This window comes from Phyllobates terribilis, unplaced genomic scaffold, assembly GCF_046119375.1.
Source record: "Phyllobates terribilis strain yellow unplaced genomic scaffold, ASM4611937v1 Scaffold_46__1_contigs__length_10046794, whole genome shotgun sequence".
Lineage (NCBI taxonomy): Eukaryota > Metazoa > Chordata > Amphibia > Anura > Dendrobatidae > Phyllobates > Phyllobates terribilis.
In genome coordinates this window covers 5,314,454-5,334,871 of record NW_027362806.1, presented here as the reverse complement: position 1 = coordinate 5,334,871, position 20,418 = coordinate 5,314,454, and the positions used below count along the sequence as shown (strand labels likewise).

Below are 20,418 nucleotides of genomic sequence, written 5' to 3'. Positions count from 1 at the left end.
ATTTCTTGCTGGGCTCAATGAAAGGGTTAAAGACCTGCTAATTGCTTATCCTACACCTGAAGATTTGCAACAGGCTATGCAATTAGCTATACGGGTGGATAGGAGACTGCGTGCAAGGGTTAATGAGAGCAAATCCTCTATGTCAGTTTCTGGTTATGAGAATGTGTGTACTAACAGTGGTGAACCGATGGAGATTGGATCGGTGGCACCTCGCTCTCAAGAAAAAGATCGCAGATTTTTTGAAGGCTTGTGTTTCTATTGCGGAAAATCTGGTCATTTGATTAAAGGCTGTGAGCTTCGTATGAAGAAAGAAAAAAAAATGGTCAGTCATGCCCGTATTGCCTGTTTAAATTCCAAGGGTGTATTTTTAGCTGCTTCCACAATTGCTCAGGAAAAATTAATGGAATTTCGGGTGTTTGTTGATTGTGGGTCTACTCTGAATGTAATTGATGGGGGATTCTTGGAAAGACTCAATTTAAAACCCGAACCTTTATCATCCCCCATTGCTGTGGTTTCTGTGGATGGTTCCCCTTTGAAGAATATTACTCTCAAGGTCTGTGAATTTCCTCTCACTATTAATGGTGTTCACCATGAGAAATTGGATTTGGTAGCTTTGAATAACTTGCCTTCTCCAGTAATATTGGGATTGCCCTGGTTAAAATTTCACAATCCTGTACTCGATTGGTCTACCAGTGAAATTAAATGCTGGAGCCATAAATGTTATGACAAGTGTTGTAACGGGCGTATTGCAGCTTTGGATAGGGGGGAATTGCCTGTTCCTATTCAGGATTTTTGGAGAGTTTTTTCTGAGAAGGAATCGCAGGTTTTGCCTCCCCATAGAGACTATGATTGTTCTATTGAATTTGTCCCTGGAGCGACTCTTCCTAAAAGTCGTTTATTTAACCTTACTATTCCTGAGAGGAAAGCTTTGGAGGAATACATACAGACAAGTTTGGCCGCCGGTCACATTAGGCCCTCTAAGTCTCCTGTGGCGGTTGGATTTTTTTTTGTAAAAAAAAAGGACGGCGGTTTACGTCCTTGTCTGGATTTTCGTGAGATTAACAAAATTACTGTACGCAATCCTTACCCACTGCCATTGATTCTTGATCTGTTTAACCAGTTAATGGGGGCCAAGTGGTTCTCTAAAATTGACCTTAAGGGGGCATACAATCTGTTGCGCATGAAGGAGGGTGACGAATGGAAGACTGCTTTTAACACTCCTGTGGGTCATTTTGAGAATCTGGTTATGCCTTTTGGTCTTACTAATGCTCCTGCATTTTTTCAGAATCTTATTAATGACATCCTTAGACCTTTGATCGGCAAAAATGTGGTTGTGTATTTGGATGACATTTTGATTTATTCGCCGGATCTGGAGTCTCATTGGCGGAGCGTACGTGAGGTATTACAGTTGTTAATGGACAATTCGCTTTTTGCTAAGCTGGAGAAATGTGAGTTCGCTGTACAGAGAATTAGTTTCTTGGGTTACATTATCTCCAGCGAAGGTTTTGAGATGGACCCGGTTAAAGTTCAAGCTGTACAGGAATGGCCTAGGCCTATTGGTTTGAAATCGATACAGAGGTTTTTAGGTTTCGCCAATTATTACAGAAAATTCATAAAAAATTTTTCTAGTATTGTCAAACCTCTGACCGATCTCACCAGGAAAGGTGCTGATGCGGTTCAGTGGTCTTCTGAGGCCATTGAAGCTTTTGTGTATCTCAAGGAGAGGTTCACCTCTGCTCCCATCCTTATACAGCCTGATGTGACTAAGCCGTTTTTGGTTGAGGTTGATGCTTCCTCTGTGGGGGTTGGTGCAGTATTGTCTCAGGATAACGGGGATGGATTACATCCCTGTGCCTTTTTTTCAAAAAATTTTTCGGAGACTGAACTGAATTACGATATTGGTAATCGGGAATTATTGGCTATTAAACTTGCATTTGAACACTGGCGCCACTTCTTGGAAGGTGCGGAATTTCCCGTTCAGGTTCTTACGGATCATAAAAATCTGATTTATCTTGATGCTGCCAAGCGCCTGAATGCCCGTCAGGCTAGGTGGGCACTGTTTTTCTCGCGGTTTAATTTCTCCGTTACTTACATCCCTGGTACTAAGAATGTTAAGGCGGATGCCTTGTCTCGCAGTTTTTCTCCCATAGTCGGTGCTGAGAAAGAGGAGAACATTTTACAAGAAGGTGTTGTGATAGCTGCTTTGGACTCCGTTTTGGAAGATGAGATTCTTAAAGCACAGGAGAATGCCCCATCTAACACTCCTCATGGGAGGTTGTTTGTGCCTGGGACCTTTAGGAGAGATTTGTTTGTTGAGTGTCACGAATCTCGGTTGGCAGGTCATCCCGGAATCTCTGAGACCAAGAGACTGGTGGGTCGCAGTTTTTGGTGGCCTGGATGGCAGAAGGAAGTCATTAAGTGGGTGCGTCAATGTACTATATGTGCTAGATCTAAGTCCTCACATACTCCTGCTGCGGGGTTGCTTTGTCCTTTGGAGGTTCCCAGTGCTCCTTGGACACATTTGGCTATGGACTTTATAACTGACCTTCCCACCTCTGAGGGTTTTACTGTCATCTGGGTGGTCGTGGACCGTTTAAGCAAGATGTGTCACTTGGTTCCCTTCGTCAAACTGCCCTGCGCTAAAACTCTCGCTAAGGCCTTTGTCAAGGAAATTGTCAGACTTCATGGCGTTCCTACTGACATTGTTTCTGATAGGGGTCCTCAGTTCGTGGCTCGTTTTTGGCGTGCCTTTTGTGACAGGTTGGGAGTTCATTTGTCGTTCTCGTCCGGATATCATCCTGAATCTAATGGTCAGACAGAAAGGAAAAACCAGGATGTTGAGCAGTTCTTGCGTTGTTTTGTGGCAGACAATCAAGAGGGGTGGTCTGAGTTTCTGCCACTTGCTGAATTTGCTCTGAACAATCATACATCTTCTTCTGCTGGTTGTTCGCCTTTTTTTTGTTGTTCTGGGAGACATCCGTCGTTTGGGTCGTTCTCCAAGTTGGGATCTGCCGTGCCTGAGGAGGAGAATTTTTCCGGTGATTTGGAGAGAGTTTGGACGGATGTGCGTGGTAATCTTCAGGAGGCCAACAGAAAATCTAAAGACTACTTTGATAGGAAACGACAGGAGGTTTTGTTCGCTGTTGGTGACATGGTTTGGTTGTCCTCTAGGAATCTGCGGTTGAGGATTCCTTCTAAGAAATTGGGTCCCAAGTTTGTAGGGCCCTTTAAGGTGCTTCAGGTTGTCAACCAATCTGCTGTTAGGTTGGAGGTTCCTACCTCCTGGAGAATTAATCCGGTATTTCATGTCTCTCTGTTAAAAAAAGCTGTTGTGTTGGATGGTGACGCCTCTGCCTCTGTTCCTCCGGTGGTGGAGGACGGGGAATATGAAATTTCTCGCATCCTTAACTCTAGACGGTATAGAGGTAGTTTGCAGTATCTTGTGGCCTGGAAAGGTTTCGGACCCGAGGATAACTCTTGGGTGAGGTCAGATGATGTTTCCGTGTCCAGACTTATCAGAGCGTTTCACAGGAGATTTCCTGATAAGCCTGGTCCTAGGGGATCCGGAGGATCCTCTTAGAAGGGGGGGTACTGTTAGAACCTTGCTCTTAGGTTTTTTCCTTTGCTGGTCACATGACCTTGTTGGCCTATTTAATCCTGCTCCGCCCTTCTGGCTTTGCTGGACTTCATTGTATAACTACTTTCTAGCTAGCCTGTGCTCTGTATCTAACTCTGTTAGTTTGCTTGGTCTACGGACCTCAGTGTTCTATATATTTTGTTTGTTTGTCTGTCTGCTACTATTTCTGTTAGGAGGTGTCCCATTTTCCTCCCAGTCCTTAGTACTTGTAGGGATTCCTTCCCCACATCTATAGGTCTCCGTACAGACTAGCTTAGGACTTTAGCAGATCTGATCGCAGGATCAGGTCCCCTGTTACATCGTAGGGATAAAGCTGAGTTCTATCGTAGGGACAGATCTCCTCTCTTTCCTTAGCTCTGGTAGCAGAACATAACACATGGCACCCCTCGTCCCTCTTCCTGGTAAGCATGGCTCCCCTCATCCCTCTTCCTGGCATGCATGGCACCCCTCGTCCCTCTTCCTGGTATGCATGGCAACCCTTATCTCCATCACGCTGCAAAAAGAAAACAAAAAACGCTTCTACTCACCTTCCTCCCCTCTGCTCCATCGCTGAATCCTGTCTACCAGCAGCTGATCTCACTGCCATGCGCCCTAACAAGGTGAGATGAGCTGCGGGAATAGTCACTGCTCCCCACACCGGAACTGTATGCATGGGGAGCTGTGACTTCATTCTCCTTAATAGCCGGCACACAGTGTAGCCGCAGCGCGGATACTGCTGCTGAGCGATCGCGTGTGCCCGCTACTAAAGACCATGAATATTCACCCCCATGGGCGTGGGGAGCAGTGAATAGTCATTTTCATTAGCACCGAGCACAGTGTAGGCTGCAGCAGGCGGCTCTTGCCTCCTGTGCCCCGCTCCTCAACCAGCCAGAGTATTATTTATAAGCCACATTCGGACTGTAAGATGCACCCCCTACTTTCCTCCAAAATTTTGAAGGAAAAAAGTGCATCTTATAGTCCGAAAAATACGGTATATACGATATAAAACATATTGTCTGAAGGGATACTTAAGTGCATTGATCAATTAAAGGGGGGATTTGGGTTGACACAATTCTATAGATATTTACAGTTTCGGCATTCATTTAATGCACAATCAAAATGGACTCCCTTTTGGATAAAACATAATACTTTTGTTAAGTTGGTATTAGAGAAGGGAAATACTAAGATTCCTATGTAACATAGGATACCGGACTGATGCTGAATGTCCAAGATGTAAAATGGATGATGCGGGCCTATTACATACGCTATGGGAATGCCGGGAGTCAGGTAAATGCTGGAAAGTTCTGTCTATTATAAAGAGGGTATATAAAATAGATATTCAACCAGACCCAAAAAATGCCTATTAGGTATATTAGAAGATTATATGGAATTTGACCCAATTTCAATAGGGATTTCACATATTTTATTTCAAACTAGGAAACATATTGCATCCAAATGGATTAACCCCTCACCCCCAGAAATTAGTGAACTCAAAAATAGGATAAATAATATTATCAGATTAGAAAAAGGGGTATATAAAAAACGAAACTCAATGAATAAATTTGAGAAAATACGAGACTTATGGTTGGATACACCGGGAATGCCATCAAGGGGGTTATTGATGGAGAGACAATTTGACTTATGGAGGAAGGGAGGCATTGACGAGGTCTAACGTTTCATTGTGTATTGGAATTCCTTAACATGTGGTCTGGGTAATATAGCACACCTATATGTGTAGAGGATTCTAATGTTTATTACAATATTATGCTTATATAAGAGATTTCAAGAATGTGGAATGTTAATTGTAAGATATAGTAACAGCAAGTTATCAGACGGTAATGGGCAAGCTGAAAGGATATATCGGAGAGAAGCATGTATGTTAGTTTATTATTGTATGTACTGGTTTCTTGTTTTGTAAAAAAAAAAAACTAATGAGAAAACCTCAAAAATTTATTGGATTTTAAAAAAAAGAATAGGAAAAAGGCTTCTACCCTGTGTGGGTTCTCTAGTGCTTAATTAAAGCTGATTTCCGGTTAAAACATTTCCCACATTCTGAACATGAAAAATGCTTCTCCCCTGTGTGAATTCTCTGGTGTCTAACAAGATCTGATTTACGGTTAAAACATTTCCCACATTCTGAACATGAAAAAGGCTTCTCCCCTGTGTGAATTCTCTGGTGGTCAACCAAAGCTGTTTTATGGTTAAAACATTTCCCACATTCTAAACATGAAAATGGCTTCTCCCCTGTGTGAGTTCTCTGGTGTCTAACAAGATCTGATTTCTGGATAAAACATTTCTCACATTCAGAACAGGAAAAAGGCTTCTCCCCTGTGTGAGTTCTCTGGTGCTTAACCAAAGCTGATTTATGGTAAAAACATTTCCCACATTCTGAACATGAAAAAGGCTTCTTCTCCCCTGTGTGAGATCTCTGGTGCTTAACCAAAGTTGATTTATGGTTAAAAAATTTCCCACATTCTGAACATGAAAAAGGCTTCTCCCCTGTGTGAGTTCTCTGGTGATGAACCAAATCTGATTTCAGGATAAAACATTTCCCACATTCTGAACAGGAAAAAGGCTTCTCCCCTGTGTGAATTATCTGATGTCTAACAAGAACTGATTTCCGGTTAAAACATTTCCCACATTCTGAACATGAAAAAGGCTTCTCCCCGGTGTGGGTTCTCTGGTGAATAACAAAAACTGATTTACGGTTAAAACCTCTCCCACATTTGGAACAAGAAAATCTATTGTCCACTGTGTGTATTTTTTGACTTATAGACTTTTCGAGGGTAAAACTATTTCCGTTTTCTGAAAGTGAAAATGTCTTCTTTGTTTTGGAAGCAGTTTGTTTTTCAATTCTTATTTTTTTATTTTGACTTTCCTTAGTAGTCGGTAATGAATCAGAAGACAGGACCTGTTTCATAGGATCAGATGACAGGTCTTTTCTATGAAGGGATGATGGTAGATCTGGAGTAATGGCATTCACTTCAATTGTATCCTGTGGAATCTCAATATCATCTGATTTAAAAATCTCCTGTCCCTCTGATCTCCTGGTACAGTCATCTGCCAAGAAAAAAAACAATTATTAATTTTGAATAAAACATCCTTGAAATTTATATTTTTGAACATTTCTACTTAAAATGTCTGTAGAAATGACAACTTATTGACAGAATGACAGTGAATGACAATTCACAGTCTAATAGAAAGATCCTAATTACTTACCGGTAACGGGATTTTACAGAGCCCATAACAGCACCACCTGAGAGAGGGTATCCGCCCACCAAGGACAGGAACCTACTGAATAAAAAGGCGGTACCTCTCTTCCACATCAGTTTTTGTTTCAGAGCATGAGAGGGCCTCCGAAAAATAGGTTAGTACATAACTGTCACCTAAACATTTCTAATAAAACACCCTAAGAAGTGCACACCATAAGTGATAAAGGGGAGGGAATTAATAGGGTGCTGTCATGGGCTCTGTAAAATCCCGTTACCGGTAAGTAACTAGGATCTTTTTGTTAGAACTCTCCTGTTATGTTTTTTTGAGTTTGCTGGTCACATGACCATTTTTGCCTATTTAATCCGGCTCCGCCCTCCTTGCCTTGCTGGACTTCATTGTATTTACTACTCTTGAGCTAGCTTGGTGCTCTGTTGCCGTTCTCTGTTAGTTTTGCTAGGTCTTCTGACTTCTATGCTTTTTGTTGTGTGTTTGTCTTTGACTGCTACTATTTCTGCTAGGAGGTGTCCAACTTATCCCAGTCCCTAGTTCTTGTAGGGATTCCTCCCTCACATCTATAGGTCTTCGTACAGACTAGCCGAGGACTTTAGCGGGTCTGATCGCAGGATCAGGTTCCCCGTTACATCGTAGGGATCTAGTTTAGTTCTATTGTAGGGACAGATCTCCTGTCTTTCCTTAGTCTCTGTAGCAGATCATAACACTTTTCCCCTTCTCCCATGACAGCACCACCTGAGAGATTTAGAGAGATCAGACACCAGAGGGAGGGATCACCGCTTGCAAAATCTTCCTCCCAAAGGACAGATCAGTAGAAGAGGAAAGGTCAAGACGGTAATGCTTGTAAAATGTAGTGGGGGATGACCAAGTTGCCGCCTTACATATGATCATATGATGTCGATGGGCACATCCGCCTTCTCAGCCCAGGAAGCAGCTACAGCTCTGGTGGAGTGGGCCTTCAGGTTCTCTGGAACTGGCAGATTGCTAGAAGAGTATGCTAAGCCATGGTGTCCCTGACCCACCTAGCTATGGTCCCCCTTGTAACCTTAAGCCCTTTCCTAGCCCCCTGAAAGGAGATGAATAAGGCGTCACTTTTCCTCCAGGCCTTCGTCACCTCCAAATACTGGACTAATACCCTCTTAACATCTAAGGTGTTGTAACATACCTGGCGGCGTCCTTGCATAGTGGTCCATCTCCCACTGTGCAGGAGCGCGCACTTGATCTCCTGTCCAGAATGTCTCTCTGGCTTCCCTCCATGCTGTCTGTTTGTGTCTGTCTCTGCTGCTTAAGGGCGGCGCCCGATCACTTCCTGCTTTTTGTACCTGCTGTGGGTCACACCCCTTGTGCGTCCTCAGCCTATTGCTGTCTGACACTTGGTATATAGCTCAGCAGCTCCCTTCTATCCCTGCCTGAGCAAAGTGTTTTCCTTCAGTGTGTGCTTGCACTCTGAAGGTGCCAGGTCCCGTCTTTGTTTCCTTGTCTGCCTTTCCTGGAGGCTGTATTTCCAGGCCTGTCTGAACTGAGTCCTGTATGTCTCCTGCTTTTTGTATCAGTTCCCGTGTCTGAACTGAGTCCTGTATGTCTCCTGCTTTTTGTATCAGTTCCCGTGTCTGAACTGAGTCCTGTATGTCTCCTGCTTTGCGGTATCAGCTCCCGTGTCTGAACTGAGTCCTGTATGTCTCCTGCTTTGCGGTATCAGCTCCCGTGTCTGAACTGTGTCCTGTATGTCTCCTGCTTTGCGGTATTAGTTCCCGTGTCTGAACTTAGTCCTGTATTTCTCCTGCTTTGCGGTATTAGTTCCCGTGTCTGAACTAAGTCCTGTATGTCTCCTGCTTTTTGTATCAGTTCCCGTGTCTGAACTGAGTCCTGTATGTCTCCTGCTTTTTGTATCCGTTCCCGTGTCTGAACTGAGTCCTGTATGTCTCCTGCTTTGCGGTATCAGCTCCCGTGTCTGAACTGTGTCCTGTATGTCTCCTGCTTTGCGGTATTAGTTCCCGTGTCTGAACTAAGTCCTGTATGTCTCCTGCTTTGCGGTATTAGTTCCCGTGTCCGAACTGAGTCCTTTCTGTGTTCTCTTGTCTGTCCTGTCTGAACTCGCTCCTAGCCTGTTCCTCCCGCCTTCTAGGGGCCGATTACCTAGACCCGCTCCTGTATCTTGTCTGTCCTGTCTGAACACGCTCCTTGCCTGTTCGTCCCGCCTCTCTGGGGGCAGTATTCCCAGACCCGCTCCTGTATCCCGCTGCAGTGTCGGTCTCCTCCGTACACTCAGTTCCAGTCTGAACTCTCTCCTATCCTTTACCTGTTTTGCCTCTATGTCCGTTCCCTTCCTTTTTCTGCAGAGTCTGAACTCGTACCTAACTCCTGCCTGTTGTCTCTGTACTCCCGTTTGTGAGTTTGTGGTCCACTCGCTACTTCACTGCAAGTACCCTGTGGGTGTCTGGCTCTGCCTTTCCCTTCCTGTCTGTTCCGTGTGAACAGAGCCCTGTCCTCCCTGCTCAGCCTTGTCTGCACTCTAGCCGTGCTTGCCTGTACCCCTTTGCCTGTATTGTTCCTGTGTCCCGGTGTGTACTGGGTCCTATCCCGCCTGTGTTCCTACCTGCTAGTGCCTTCCTGTCTGCACTCTAGCTGTGCTTGCCTTTACCCCCCTGCCTGCATACCCGCCTGCCTGCATATCAGTCGTGCCTGCCTATACCCACCAGTCTGTGTGCCAGCCTACCAGCCTGTTCCTGTATTCCCCTGTGTGGGTCAACAGCCGTGTCCGGGGTCTGTCCTGGAGTAGCACCTGGTCCCTCTGCTCGGTTCCTCCTTGGTGCACTGGCGTCGTATGCCGTCGTGCGACCCTGGTCGGATCGGGTGAATACTTAGTCACGCCCCTCCAGGCATTCACTCTCCGGCACGGTCCAGTGGAATCACTACCAATCACACGCACACGCCGCTTAGCCCGGGCGTGTGCATAACAGGTGTGAAGCTTATGTTCCTCAGAATCTCTAGGGTTAGGATAGAAGGAAGGGAGAGTAATTACTTGTGTTCTATGGAAATTGGAGGCTACCTTTGGAAGATAGGCCGGATCTGGTCTTAAGATTACTCTATCCATACACACTTGAGTGAACGGATTGTTAACTGACAGAACGTGCAGATCACTAATTCTATGAGCTGACGTTAGAGCTACCAGCATGGCTGTCTTTAAAGTTAGAATTTTTTCTGAAACTTCATCTAAGGGCTCAAAGGGAGGTTTTGTTAGCGCTTCTAGAACCAGATTAAGGTCCCAAGGAGGCATCCTTGGAGTAGGAATAGGTCTGGATCTACTGCAATCTTTAATGAATCTGATGATCCACCTATTCGCCGCCAAGTCGCAATTATATAGTGCCCCCAGAGCTGATACTTGTACCTTAAGGGTACTGGTGGCTAACCCCATGCTTAAACCCTTCTGAAGGAATTCCAGTATGGCCCCAATAGGAACCCTCCCTTTGGCGGACTGACCTGAGGTAGACAGAAATTTAGCCCAGGTTCTGCCATAGATCCTAGTCGTCACCTGCTTCCTACTCGCCAGTAGAGTAGTAACTAGATCTGGAGAAAACCCCTCTTGCGCTAGTAGCAACCTTTCAAAATCCAGGCCGTCAAATGCAGGCCCGATCTTTGGGGATGGAAGACTGGGCCCTGCCTGAGGAGATCTGGGGTGTCCGGAAGAACCCATGGATCCGCTTGGGACATTCTCTTCATCCAAGTGAACCATGGTCTCTTGGGCCAAAACGGCGTGATCAATATAACCCCTCGCCTGTTCTTCTCGGATCTTCCTTAGGATGGTAGGGATCAGCATTAGACGGGGAAAGGCATAGGCCAGGGAAAAATCCCAAGGAATTTGCAGTGCGTCCACCGCAAACGGCCTCTCTTTTGGATTCAGGGAGCAAAAGATTTTGGTTTTCCGATTGTGTTTGTTTGCAAACAGATTTATCTGAGGTTGTCCCCATCGGCCGACAATCTGCTGGAACACCGCTGGATTCATCTCCCATTCTCGTTTCAAGATGTGTTGACTTAGAAAATCGGCTTTTACGTTCTCCTCTCCTTTTATATGCAGCACCGAGAGCGTTAACAGATGACTCTCTGCAAAACGAAAGATCTGATCCGCTACTAACATCAGAGGAAGGGATCTGGTACCCCCCTGATGATTGATGTAGGCGACTGTCGTTCGGTTGTCCGACATGATCCGGATGTGATGACCCTGGAGAAAAGAACTGAACTCTACTAGTGCATTTCTGGCTGCCAACAGCTCCCTCATGTTGGAGGAGAGACCCGTCTCGCTGTCCGATCAGAGGCCTTGCACTGAATGATCTCTCAGGTGAGCACCCCAGCCTTCTGCACTTGCGTCTGTCGTAATTGTATCTGACACCTGGAAAGACCAAGGAACCCCCAGAGATAGATTTACCGGAATCCTCCACCAGTCCAGCGAGTTGATTACTACACTTGGAAGGTATATTCTCCCATCCTGTCAACCTCTTAGTCGCCTGTCTGCTGTCAGGATCTCCTGCTGAAGACGTCTGGAATGGAACTGGGCCCACTGAACTGCTGGGATACAAGCTGTCATTGTACCCAATAGAGACATTGAATTTCTCAAGGTCATGGTTGGATTGCTGATTACCCGTGATATTAGGGAACTGATCTTCAGTTTCTTGTCCTCTGGCAGAAGACAGGTCTGGTTTTCGGAGTCCAAAATGAGACCCAGGAATGATTTAACCTTTTTTGGTTCTAGTCTCGATTTTTCTAAATTTAACATCCAACCCAGGCCATTTAGACTGGCCATGACTTCCGCCAGAGTCAGTGCGCAGAGTTGCTTTGATCTGCCCACCACTAAAAAATCGTCCAGGTAAGGGATGACTAGGATATGTTTTTCCCTTAAATACGCTGTGACTTCCAGGATAATCTTTGTAAAAACCCTTGGAGCCATGGAGATGCCAAAGGGAAGAGCTGCAAACTGAAAATGCCTTATGTGCTTGCCGAACTGTACAGCTACCTTCAGAAACTGTTGGTGTGCAGGAAAGATTGGGACGTGGTAGTAAGCGTCCTTCAGATCGAGGACGTGCATATAACAGTCCGGAAACAACATTTTTATGGCCGATTTTATTGATTCCATCTTGAATGGCCTGTAGATCAAATGGTCGTTCAGCTTCTTCAAGTTGACAATGGTTCTGAAGGAACCATCCGGCTTCTTTATTAGGAAGAGAGTTGAGTAAAACCCTCTTCCTTGCTCGGGTACAGGTGTTTCTACTAGAACCCCCTTCACAACAAAAGTGAGTACTTCCTGCTGCAGGGCCATCTGCTCCCTTAGGCCTCTGGGGGCAGAAATCCTGACGGTGTTTCTGGGAATGTTTTTGAACTCCAACTTGAGCCCCCTCCTGATCATCCCTAAAATCCAAGTACTGGACGAGATTTTTTCCCAGGCAGGAAGGAAGTGGGACAACCTTCCTCCCACCTGGGGAGGTCTGTCACTTAGGGGCTTTCTTACTCTCGGAGGATGGACCCCCGAACATGAAGCCTCTGTTATTCGGCTTCCTGTCTCTCCAGCCACTTTGGTCTCTGGGAAACTTGCTCCGATTCTATTTCCTCTTCCGAAAGGAGCTCTTATATCGGGGAACAGACACAGAAACCCATGTTTCTTGTCTGCGGCTTTATCCAGGATATCATCTAAGGCCTTCCCAAAAAGAAAGTCCCCCTCGCAAGGGATTGAGCAGAGTTTAGATTTTGACTGCACATCCCCTGGCCAGCTCTTGAGCCATAATGCCCTATGGGCTGCATTAGAAAGATTTGCTGGCAGCCAGCCTAACTGAATCTGCCGATGCATCTGCAAGGAATGCAGCCGCCCCCTGCACGAGAGGAAGATCTGACAGAATTTTCTCTCTAGAGACATTCCCTTTGATCTGGTCTTCTAACTGTTGAAGCCAGATCATCATAGACCTGGCGGTGCAGGTGGCTGCCACTGCCAGTTTTAGAGCCCCTGCTGACTCCCAGGCCTGTTAAAGAAAAGATTCCGCCTTTTTATCAAGCGGATCTTTTAGGGTCCCCAAATCCTCAAAGGGCAGTGTGGATCTTTTTGAGGACTTCGCGATGGCCACATCAATTTTAGGGGTTTTGTCCCACTTAGCTGCATCCTCCTCTTCAAAAGGGTATCTCCTCTCTGTTTTTTTCCATTCTCTATCTATAAGAGACTTGATTCTCTCGTTTACTGGGAATGTGCATCTCTTCTTCTGATCTAAGCCCCCGAACATGACATCCTGAACTGTTCTGGGAGCTTTGGTATCAGCAATACCCATAGTCACTCTAATAGCCTTAACCAGTCTTTCAGTATTGTCCACCGAAAAACAAGGCCTACCCCTTCCATCATCATCCGAAGACTCTGATGACGATGATGAGGAGAGGTCAGAGGGGGAAGGATATTCTTTCGTGAAACGGGACTCTACTGATTCCTCTGAGTCCGAGGAAACCTGTTTCTGCTTCCTCTTCTTACGCGAGGTCAAGCCTTTTAAGGAATCCCTGACCTCTGTTTGGATCAAAGTTTTTAATTCCATAGAAAACCTAGGGGACTCCTCTGCTGTGGTTCTCTGGATACAATCCGAGCAAAGGTTTTTAGCGTAGGAGGTGAGAAAGTTAATTTTACATAATGCACACTCCTTATTTTTATTCTTGGAACTACACTTTTTTGGTCCCTAACAACCAGAAAGAACTGAAAGGAGAGAAAAGAGAAAAAAAAAACAGAGAAGAGCACATTACTAAGGTGAACTTTCACGAAGATCACTCACCACACTGCCGTTCAGACCAGGGTACCGGAGGCGGTGGTTGCCGTTCACATGAAGGCTCCCATCTGGCGGAGGTGGATTGACAAGATTTCTTCTGACCGGTTCTGCCGGCACTAGTACGACCCCCACTGCTGTGGCTCCGATGATGGGAAGACTCTCGATGCTCCGGTTGCTTGAGCTGTTTATGCTGCTTTGGCAGCTGTGGCTGCTGCTGTTCCTCCTGCGGCGGTGACAGCTGCTGCCCAGGTGACTGCGGCTCCTCACTCATCATGACGGGGATGCAGACACCGCCATCTCGACTGCTTCCCATCCTTAAAAAGCATAAGGGACTCCACTTCCTTTGGGCTCCTCCCCTTCCGGCAGCAGTGTGCTCTCTCTTTTCTGCTTAATGCAGGATTTTTTTTTATATATATATATATATATATATATATATATATATATATATATATATATATTTTTTTATATATATTTTTATTTTACTAAATTAAATATACTCTTTTTTTTTTTTTTAATGCCAGCTGGCGCGCTACGCCGCAGGATCCCTCATGCGCATGCGCAGCCCAGCGGCTCCCGGCGCGCTTGCAAATGGGGACAACCCGGCGCGCTATGTCACAGGGCGCGACGCAACCCTGCACATGCGCAGCCCGGAAGACCTGCCTGCCGGCGCGCTCAGCCAGGGCCACCATGTGAGCGCAGACCCAGCTGCAGGACCCAGCGCACATGGGAGAGGACCCCGGAAGGCACCCCCCCGCACGCAGACCCAGGTATCAGCAAGATGGGGCTGGGAACAGAGGACCATCTGCTGCATCTTCATGGCCTCCAGGCCGCATCGATCCCGGGATCCACGGTCCAGACCCCACGATCAGGTAGGCGAGGCACCACCTAGAGAGGCTCCCATCAAGGACAGGAACCAAAACTGATGCGGAAGAGAGGTACCGCCTTTTTATTCAGTAGGTTTCTGTCCTTGGTGGGTGGATACCCTCTCTCAGGTGGTGCTGTCATGGGAGAAGGGGAAAAACTTCATAGGATGAAGCATTGGATCGTGGTGTTCAACTGTTTGTTCATTCTGCCTCCAAAATATGAAATAAGAAGCCACCAAGCAATGTTATGTAGACAAAAATGATACCAATAATTAATTTTACTCATCCATAAACCAATCCAGCAATATCCGCTCTCCCAAAGTCAAATCTCCCCCTTGCTTCCGAGCCTTGCAGTGCGTCCAAACCACATTTATCATCCATGTATTTGGCATTACTATAGTGAGAAGAACCCTCTTCATTTACGGTGTGTGTCTCCTGGAGCACAATCTGGGCACTATGTGTTGGGTAATAAAATGGCCAATGGGCAATTTTTACTCTCCAACATCAACTGCGAGCTAATGTCCAGAAAGTGGCCGTGGAGTCAATATAGTCACTACTCCTATAAATTAATTCACTGAGGGTTATAATTTCCAAAATTCAGTCACTTTATGGGGATTTCTATTGCTCTGGTTTTCTGCCATTTTGTCATATTAATGTTTCTACAAATGTTGTGTCCCATCTCCTCTAGGATCTGCAAGATCTGCATTCAAACAGCTAAATGTCGCTCCTTCCCTTCTTACCCTGCCATGTGCCCAGACAGTAGTGTACAACCGTATATAGGGTATTGTCACATTCAAGAGTAGTTGGAAATAATTTGTAAGGTCCATTTGTTTCCTATTATCCTTTGTGAAGAATCTCACAGTTATCACCACATAAAGTGACACACGTCAGATTTGAAAAATGGTGCCTGATTAGGAACACAAAACTGGCTGCAGGAAGGGGTTAAATCAGAGAATTTTGGGAACGAACTGCTGTAGTCAAAAACTGAATATAGATAATAACACATCTACTGAAATGATCGAACTGAACAGTCTTCTCAGTAAATCGTGAGTAACTAGTGGTGAAACCTCTCTGGGGTAATTAGAGTCTGGGGCTCGGGGGCTCTTCATCATCTAAACTATCGTAAGGGACAATATTTTCTGTCAGATAAATTTCAAGAAGAAATATTAGACATTGAAGTAGAACTTTTTATAATATTGCAGAGCTGAGATGTCTTAAATTTAGGCCTCGACAGTGGAAAAAGGTAATGGAGACCTTCTTTTAAAGACCACCATGGAGTCACAGAGACACATAAGTGAGTCAGGCCGATCCCACCACAATCAAACTATCATAGAGAATGAACCTGTAAAAAAGACAGAATAAAAGATATGTTACATCCCCAACAACAACGTATATATAAGGGAGAGCTCCAACACTAAACCGGAGATGCACTCATTTATGGTGGACCATTGGAGGTATGAGGAGTCCTGACCAGGAGAGTAGAGAAAGTATTAGTGCCCCCATTTCAGGAGAGATTGTGCAGGAATCTGAATTCTTTAGGATTGAAAACATAATGGAATTGATGACGTGGAGTGAATCCATGAAACCAGGGCTCGAGCCATGCCACCACATCTCCTGCAGGTGTGAATAGATGTATATTACAGCCATCAGCCACACACAGCTTAGAGACATATCATGGCACAGGTGTAATGTTATTTATATAGATAATCGCAATCCTGTTTGAAGATAGTTTGAAAAGTCAGGATAAAAGGAAACTCCGTTGTTATTGTACAGAAATTCACACTTGGCCCTCACTGCACATTTAATGTTGTTGATCGTAAAAGCGAGGTTTGGTCATAAAGACTGGACCTGGTCTTGTAGGGACCATATGAGCACATTCAGCCGCACAGAAGGGAGAGAAGGTAGATTCATCCAATAAGATATCAGGGATCGAGGAAGCCAACAGCATCATTACTGTAGCGCCGGCGTCCCTGCCCTCTGCTAGGCAGGGACGCTGTTCCCCTCACCCCTCTGCTCCGAGCCCGGCGTCCTCCTCCCGCTCTGCTGGCAGCGCGCGCTCCTTCCCGGCCACTGTGCTTAGGGCGCGCGCGCGCTCCCTCCCTCTTAAAGGGGCCGCGCGCGCCGTCCTAAGGAGTCCCCGGCCAATGGCCGGAGGACTTCACCATATATAAGGCACCTCCTCCAAAATGGAGGTGCCCAAGCAATGTTGTTGCACTGTTCACTACTCTGCTTCAGCCCTCAGGTCCCGTTGCCAGTTACCTGCCAGATTCCTGCCAGTTTGCTGTCTGATTCCTGCCTGATATTCTGCTTACCTGCCTGCTAGCCTGAAGTCCGACGGTCTGCCTACCGACTCCTGTCAGTCTGTCTAAGGACCTGCTTGCCCGCTCACCTGGGAGCGCTCCTCTGCTACCTGCCTGCTAGCCTGAGGTCCGACGGTCTGCCCTCCAACTCCTGTCAGTCTGTCTATGGACCAGCTTGCCCGCTCACCTGGGAGCGCACATCTGCTACCTGCCTGCTAGCCTATCTGGAGGCTCCGCCGTCACGTGCTGTGACCACCTGCCATTCCAGAGACTCTTGCCCGCTCACCTGGGAGCGCACACCTGTTACCTGCCTGCTAGCCTACCTGGAGGCTCCGCTGTCACGTGCTGTGACCACCTGCCATTCCAGAGACTCCTGCCCGCTCACCTGGGAGCGCACACCTGTTACCTGCCTGCTAGCCTACCTGGAGGCTCCGCCGTCACGTGCTGTGACCACCTGCCATTCCAGAGACTCTCGCTTGCTCACCTGGGAGCACACATCAACCATCTGCCTGCTAGCCTACCTGGAGGCTCTGCCATCACAGGTCGTACCTACCCTTTACCCAGAGACTGCCCCAGTCACTTGCCGTGACCTCCTGCCCGTTCATCCAGAGACTGGCCCAGTCACTTGCCGTGACCTCCTGCCCGTTCATCCAGAGACTGCCCCGGTCACTTGCCGTGACCTCCAGCCCGCTCACTCAGAGACTGTCCCGGTCACCTGCTGTGACTGCCTGCCCGTCTTCCCTGGTCGCCACCCGCTCCCTTACAAGGACCGCCCCCTTGTATAGTAGCTCAGAGGTTCCGCCTCCCAGACCCGTTACAGTTTGCTCGGGCCATGGAACCCGGTGGCACCCAAGCTCCCTCACTCTCGGACCTGTGTCATGAACTGTCCCGTCAGAGGTCCCAACAGGAGTCCATCCTGGGTCACCTGCGGAATGTCAATACTCGCCTGGACACTCTGACTGCTCCACCAGCAACCACCGCCAGAGCCATGACTCGCAATCCGGCAGCTCCGCTGCCCACCAATACTATGGTATCCTACCCCGGACCCCGGCTTTCCGCACCTCCTCGCTTCGGAGGCGACCCCGCTCAGGCTCGGGGCTTTATAAATCAGTGCACCCTGCACTTTGAACTCCTGTCCCACCAGTTTAACTCCGACCGGGCCAAAATTGCCTTCATCATGTCCCATCTCACCGTGGAGGCCCTGGCCTGGCTAAATCCTCTATGGGAGAGAGGAGACCCCCTGGTGTCCGACTTGCCTGCCTTTCTCACAGCTTTCCGGAAAGTCTTCGACGAACCTGGACGGAAGACCTCATCCGCGTCATCTCTGCTACGCCTCCGTCAGGGAAGTCTCACCGTGGGCCAATATGCCATACGGTTCCGTACCCTTGCCTCGGAGCTGGCCTGGGATAACGACGCTCTGGTATCTGTCTTCTGGGAAGGTCTGTCCGGCCGTATTAAAGATGAACTTGCCGGTCGAGACATTCCTACCACTCTCGATGACCTAATAACTCTTGCCACCCGGATTGACCTACGGTTCCAGGAGCGTGCCAAAGAAGTCACCCGTGAGAGGAGGTTTCCACGTCTAGCTCCTACTTTTCAGAAATCCGTCACTCCCTCCGTTTCTCCCCAGGTACACTCTCCTGAGCCTATGCAGGTCGACCAGACCAAGATGGTCAAAACCCGTCAGGACTTACGCCGTGCCGAGGGGAGCTGCTTCTACTGTGGCAGTAAGGAGCACCGGATCCGTACCTGCCCGGAGAGGTCGGGAAACGCCTGTGTCTAGGTTCGCTCAGAGAGGTCGACCTAGACAAGAATAAATCCTCTCCATCTCTGCTGCTGTCAGTCGCAATTATCTGCGGGGAGAATCGTTATTTCGAACTGGCTCAACTTGACTCTGGAGCGGCCGGGAATCTTATTTCACAGGCCCTGGTAGAAAAATACCGCATTCCCACCAAACCTCTGGCTATACCATTATCTGTCGCTGCTGTGGATGGGGGCCTCTTACCACGTCCCATCCAACTCATCACCGAATCCGTAACTCTGCAGGTGGGAATGCTGCATTCTGAGAGCATCTCTTTTAATGTTCTGCCTGGACTCTCTCACGCCCTCTTACTAGGTCTACCTTGGCTCCAGAGACATGCACCCGTGCTTGACTGGCAGACCGGAGAAGTCCTTCGCTGGGGACAGGACTGTCATAAGACTTGTTTGGTTCCTGTTCATCCCGCCTGTCCTTCTCCTACCCCAACTAATCTACCTGGACTTCCGATTCCCTATTGGTCATTTGCTGATGTCTTTAATAAAAAGGAGGCAGAGACATTACCCCCTCATAGACCATACGACTGTCCTATCGACCTGTTACCCGGTACTACGCCTCCCCGTTGGCGTATTTACCCATTGTCCGCTGCTGAGACCCGGTCGATGTCCGAATATATTGAGGAGAATTTGGCCAGGGGATTCATCCGGAAATCCACCTCCCCGGCGGGAGCAGGCTTCTTTTTCGTAAAAAAGAAGGACGGCTCTCTCCGTCCCTGTATAGACTATAGAGGCCTTAACCAGATCACGGTGAAGAATAAGTACCCCCTTCCGCTCATTCCAGAATTATTTGATCGTCTGAGGGGGGCTAGAATCTTCACCAAACTGGACCTCCGTGGGGCGTACAACCTGGTCCGTATCCGTCAAGGGGATGAATGGAAGACTGCATTCAACACCCGGGACGGCCACTATGAATATCTGGTAATGCCCTTTGGTCTCTGTAACGCTCCTGCCGTCTTTCAAGAGTTGGTCAATGACATCTTCCGGGACCTTCTCTACTCCTGCTTAGTGGTGTACCTGGACAACATCTTGGTCTTCTCTCCGGATCTCCAGACTCACCGGAGAGACGTTCGTCAGGTCCTGCTCAGGCTCAGGCAGAATCACCTCTTCGCTAAATATGAGAAGTGCCTCTTTGAGCAGACCTCGCTTCCGTTTTTGGGCTACATTATTTCTCAGGCCGGCCTTCGAATGGATCCAGAGAAACTGTCTGCCATCGAGAAATGGCCCCGACTGGAGGGGTTGAAGGCCATTCAGCGGTTCCTGGGCTTCGCCAACTACTACCGCCTCTTCATTCCGCACTTCTCTTCCCGGACTGCCCCAATTTCCGCGCTCACCCGTAAGGGCACTAATCCCAGAGAGTGGCCGTCCGAAGCAGAGGAGGCCTTTCTTTCCTTAAAACAGGCCTTCTCTTCCGCCCCGGTGCTGCATCGCCCAGATGGCAACAAGCAGTTCTTCCTGGAGGTTGACGCCTCCTCCTCTGGAGCCGGAGCGGTACTTACCCAAAAATCATCTTCCGGGAGAATGGTAACTTGTGGCTTCTTCTCCAAACTCTTCTCCTCTTCTGAGCGCAACTATTCCATAGGAGATCGAGAGTTATTGGCCATCAAGCTGGCATTGGAGGAGTGGCGTTACCTGCTCGAAGGGGCTCTTCACCCGGTAATAATTTACACTGACCACAAGAACTTGGCTTACCTCCAGCATGCCCAGAGACATGCCCGCGCCAAGCTCGGTGGTCCTTGTTTTTTGCTCGCTTTGATTTTATTCTTCATTTTCGCCCGGCTGACAAAAACATTAAGGCGGACGCCTTGTCCCGATCC

The 20,418-nt window shown here is 47.6% G+C and overlaps 1 protein-coding gene across 1 annotated transcript in view; it reads right to left on the bottom strand.

Annotated features, from left to right (window-relative positions):
* Positions 1 to 5,492: 5,492 nt before the first annotated feature.
* The window catches only part of LOC141191459 (uncharacterized), a 56,780-nt gene continuing 41,854 nt past the window's right edge, over positions 5,493 to 20,418 (bottom strand). The window contains exon 9 of the mRNA XM_073661351.1: positions 5,493 to 6,020. Within this exon, the coding sequence (XP_073517452.1) occupies positions 5,622 to 6,020 (399 nt within the window). The 3' untranslated portion in view covers positions 5,493 to 5,621. The remainder of the gene's footprint in view (positions 6,021 to 20,418) is intronic.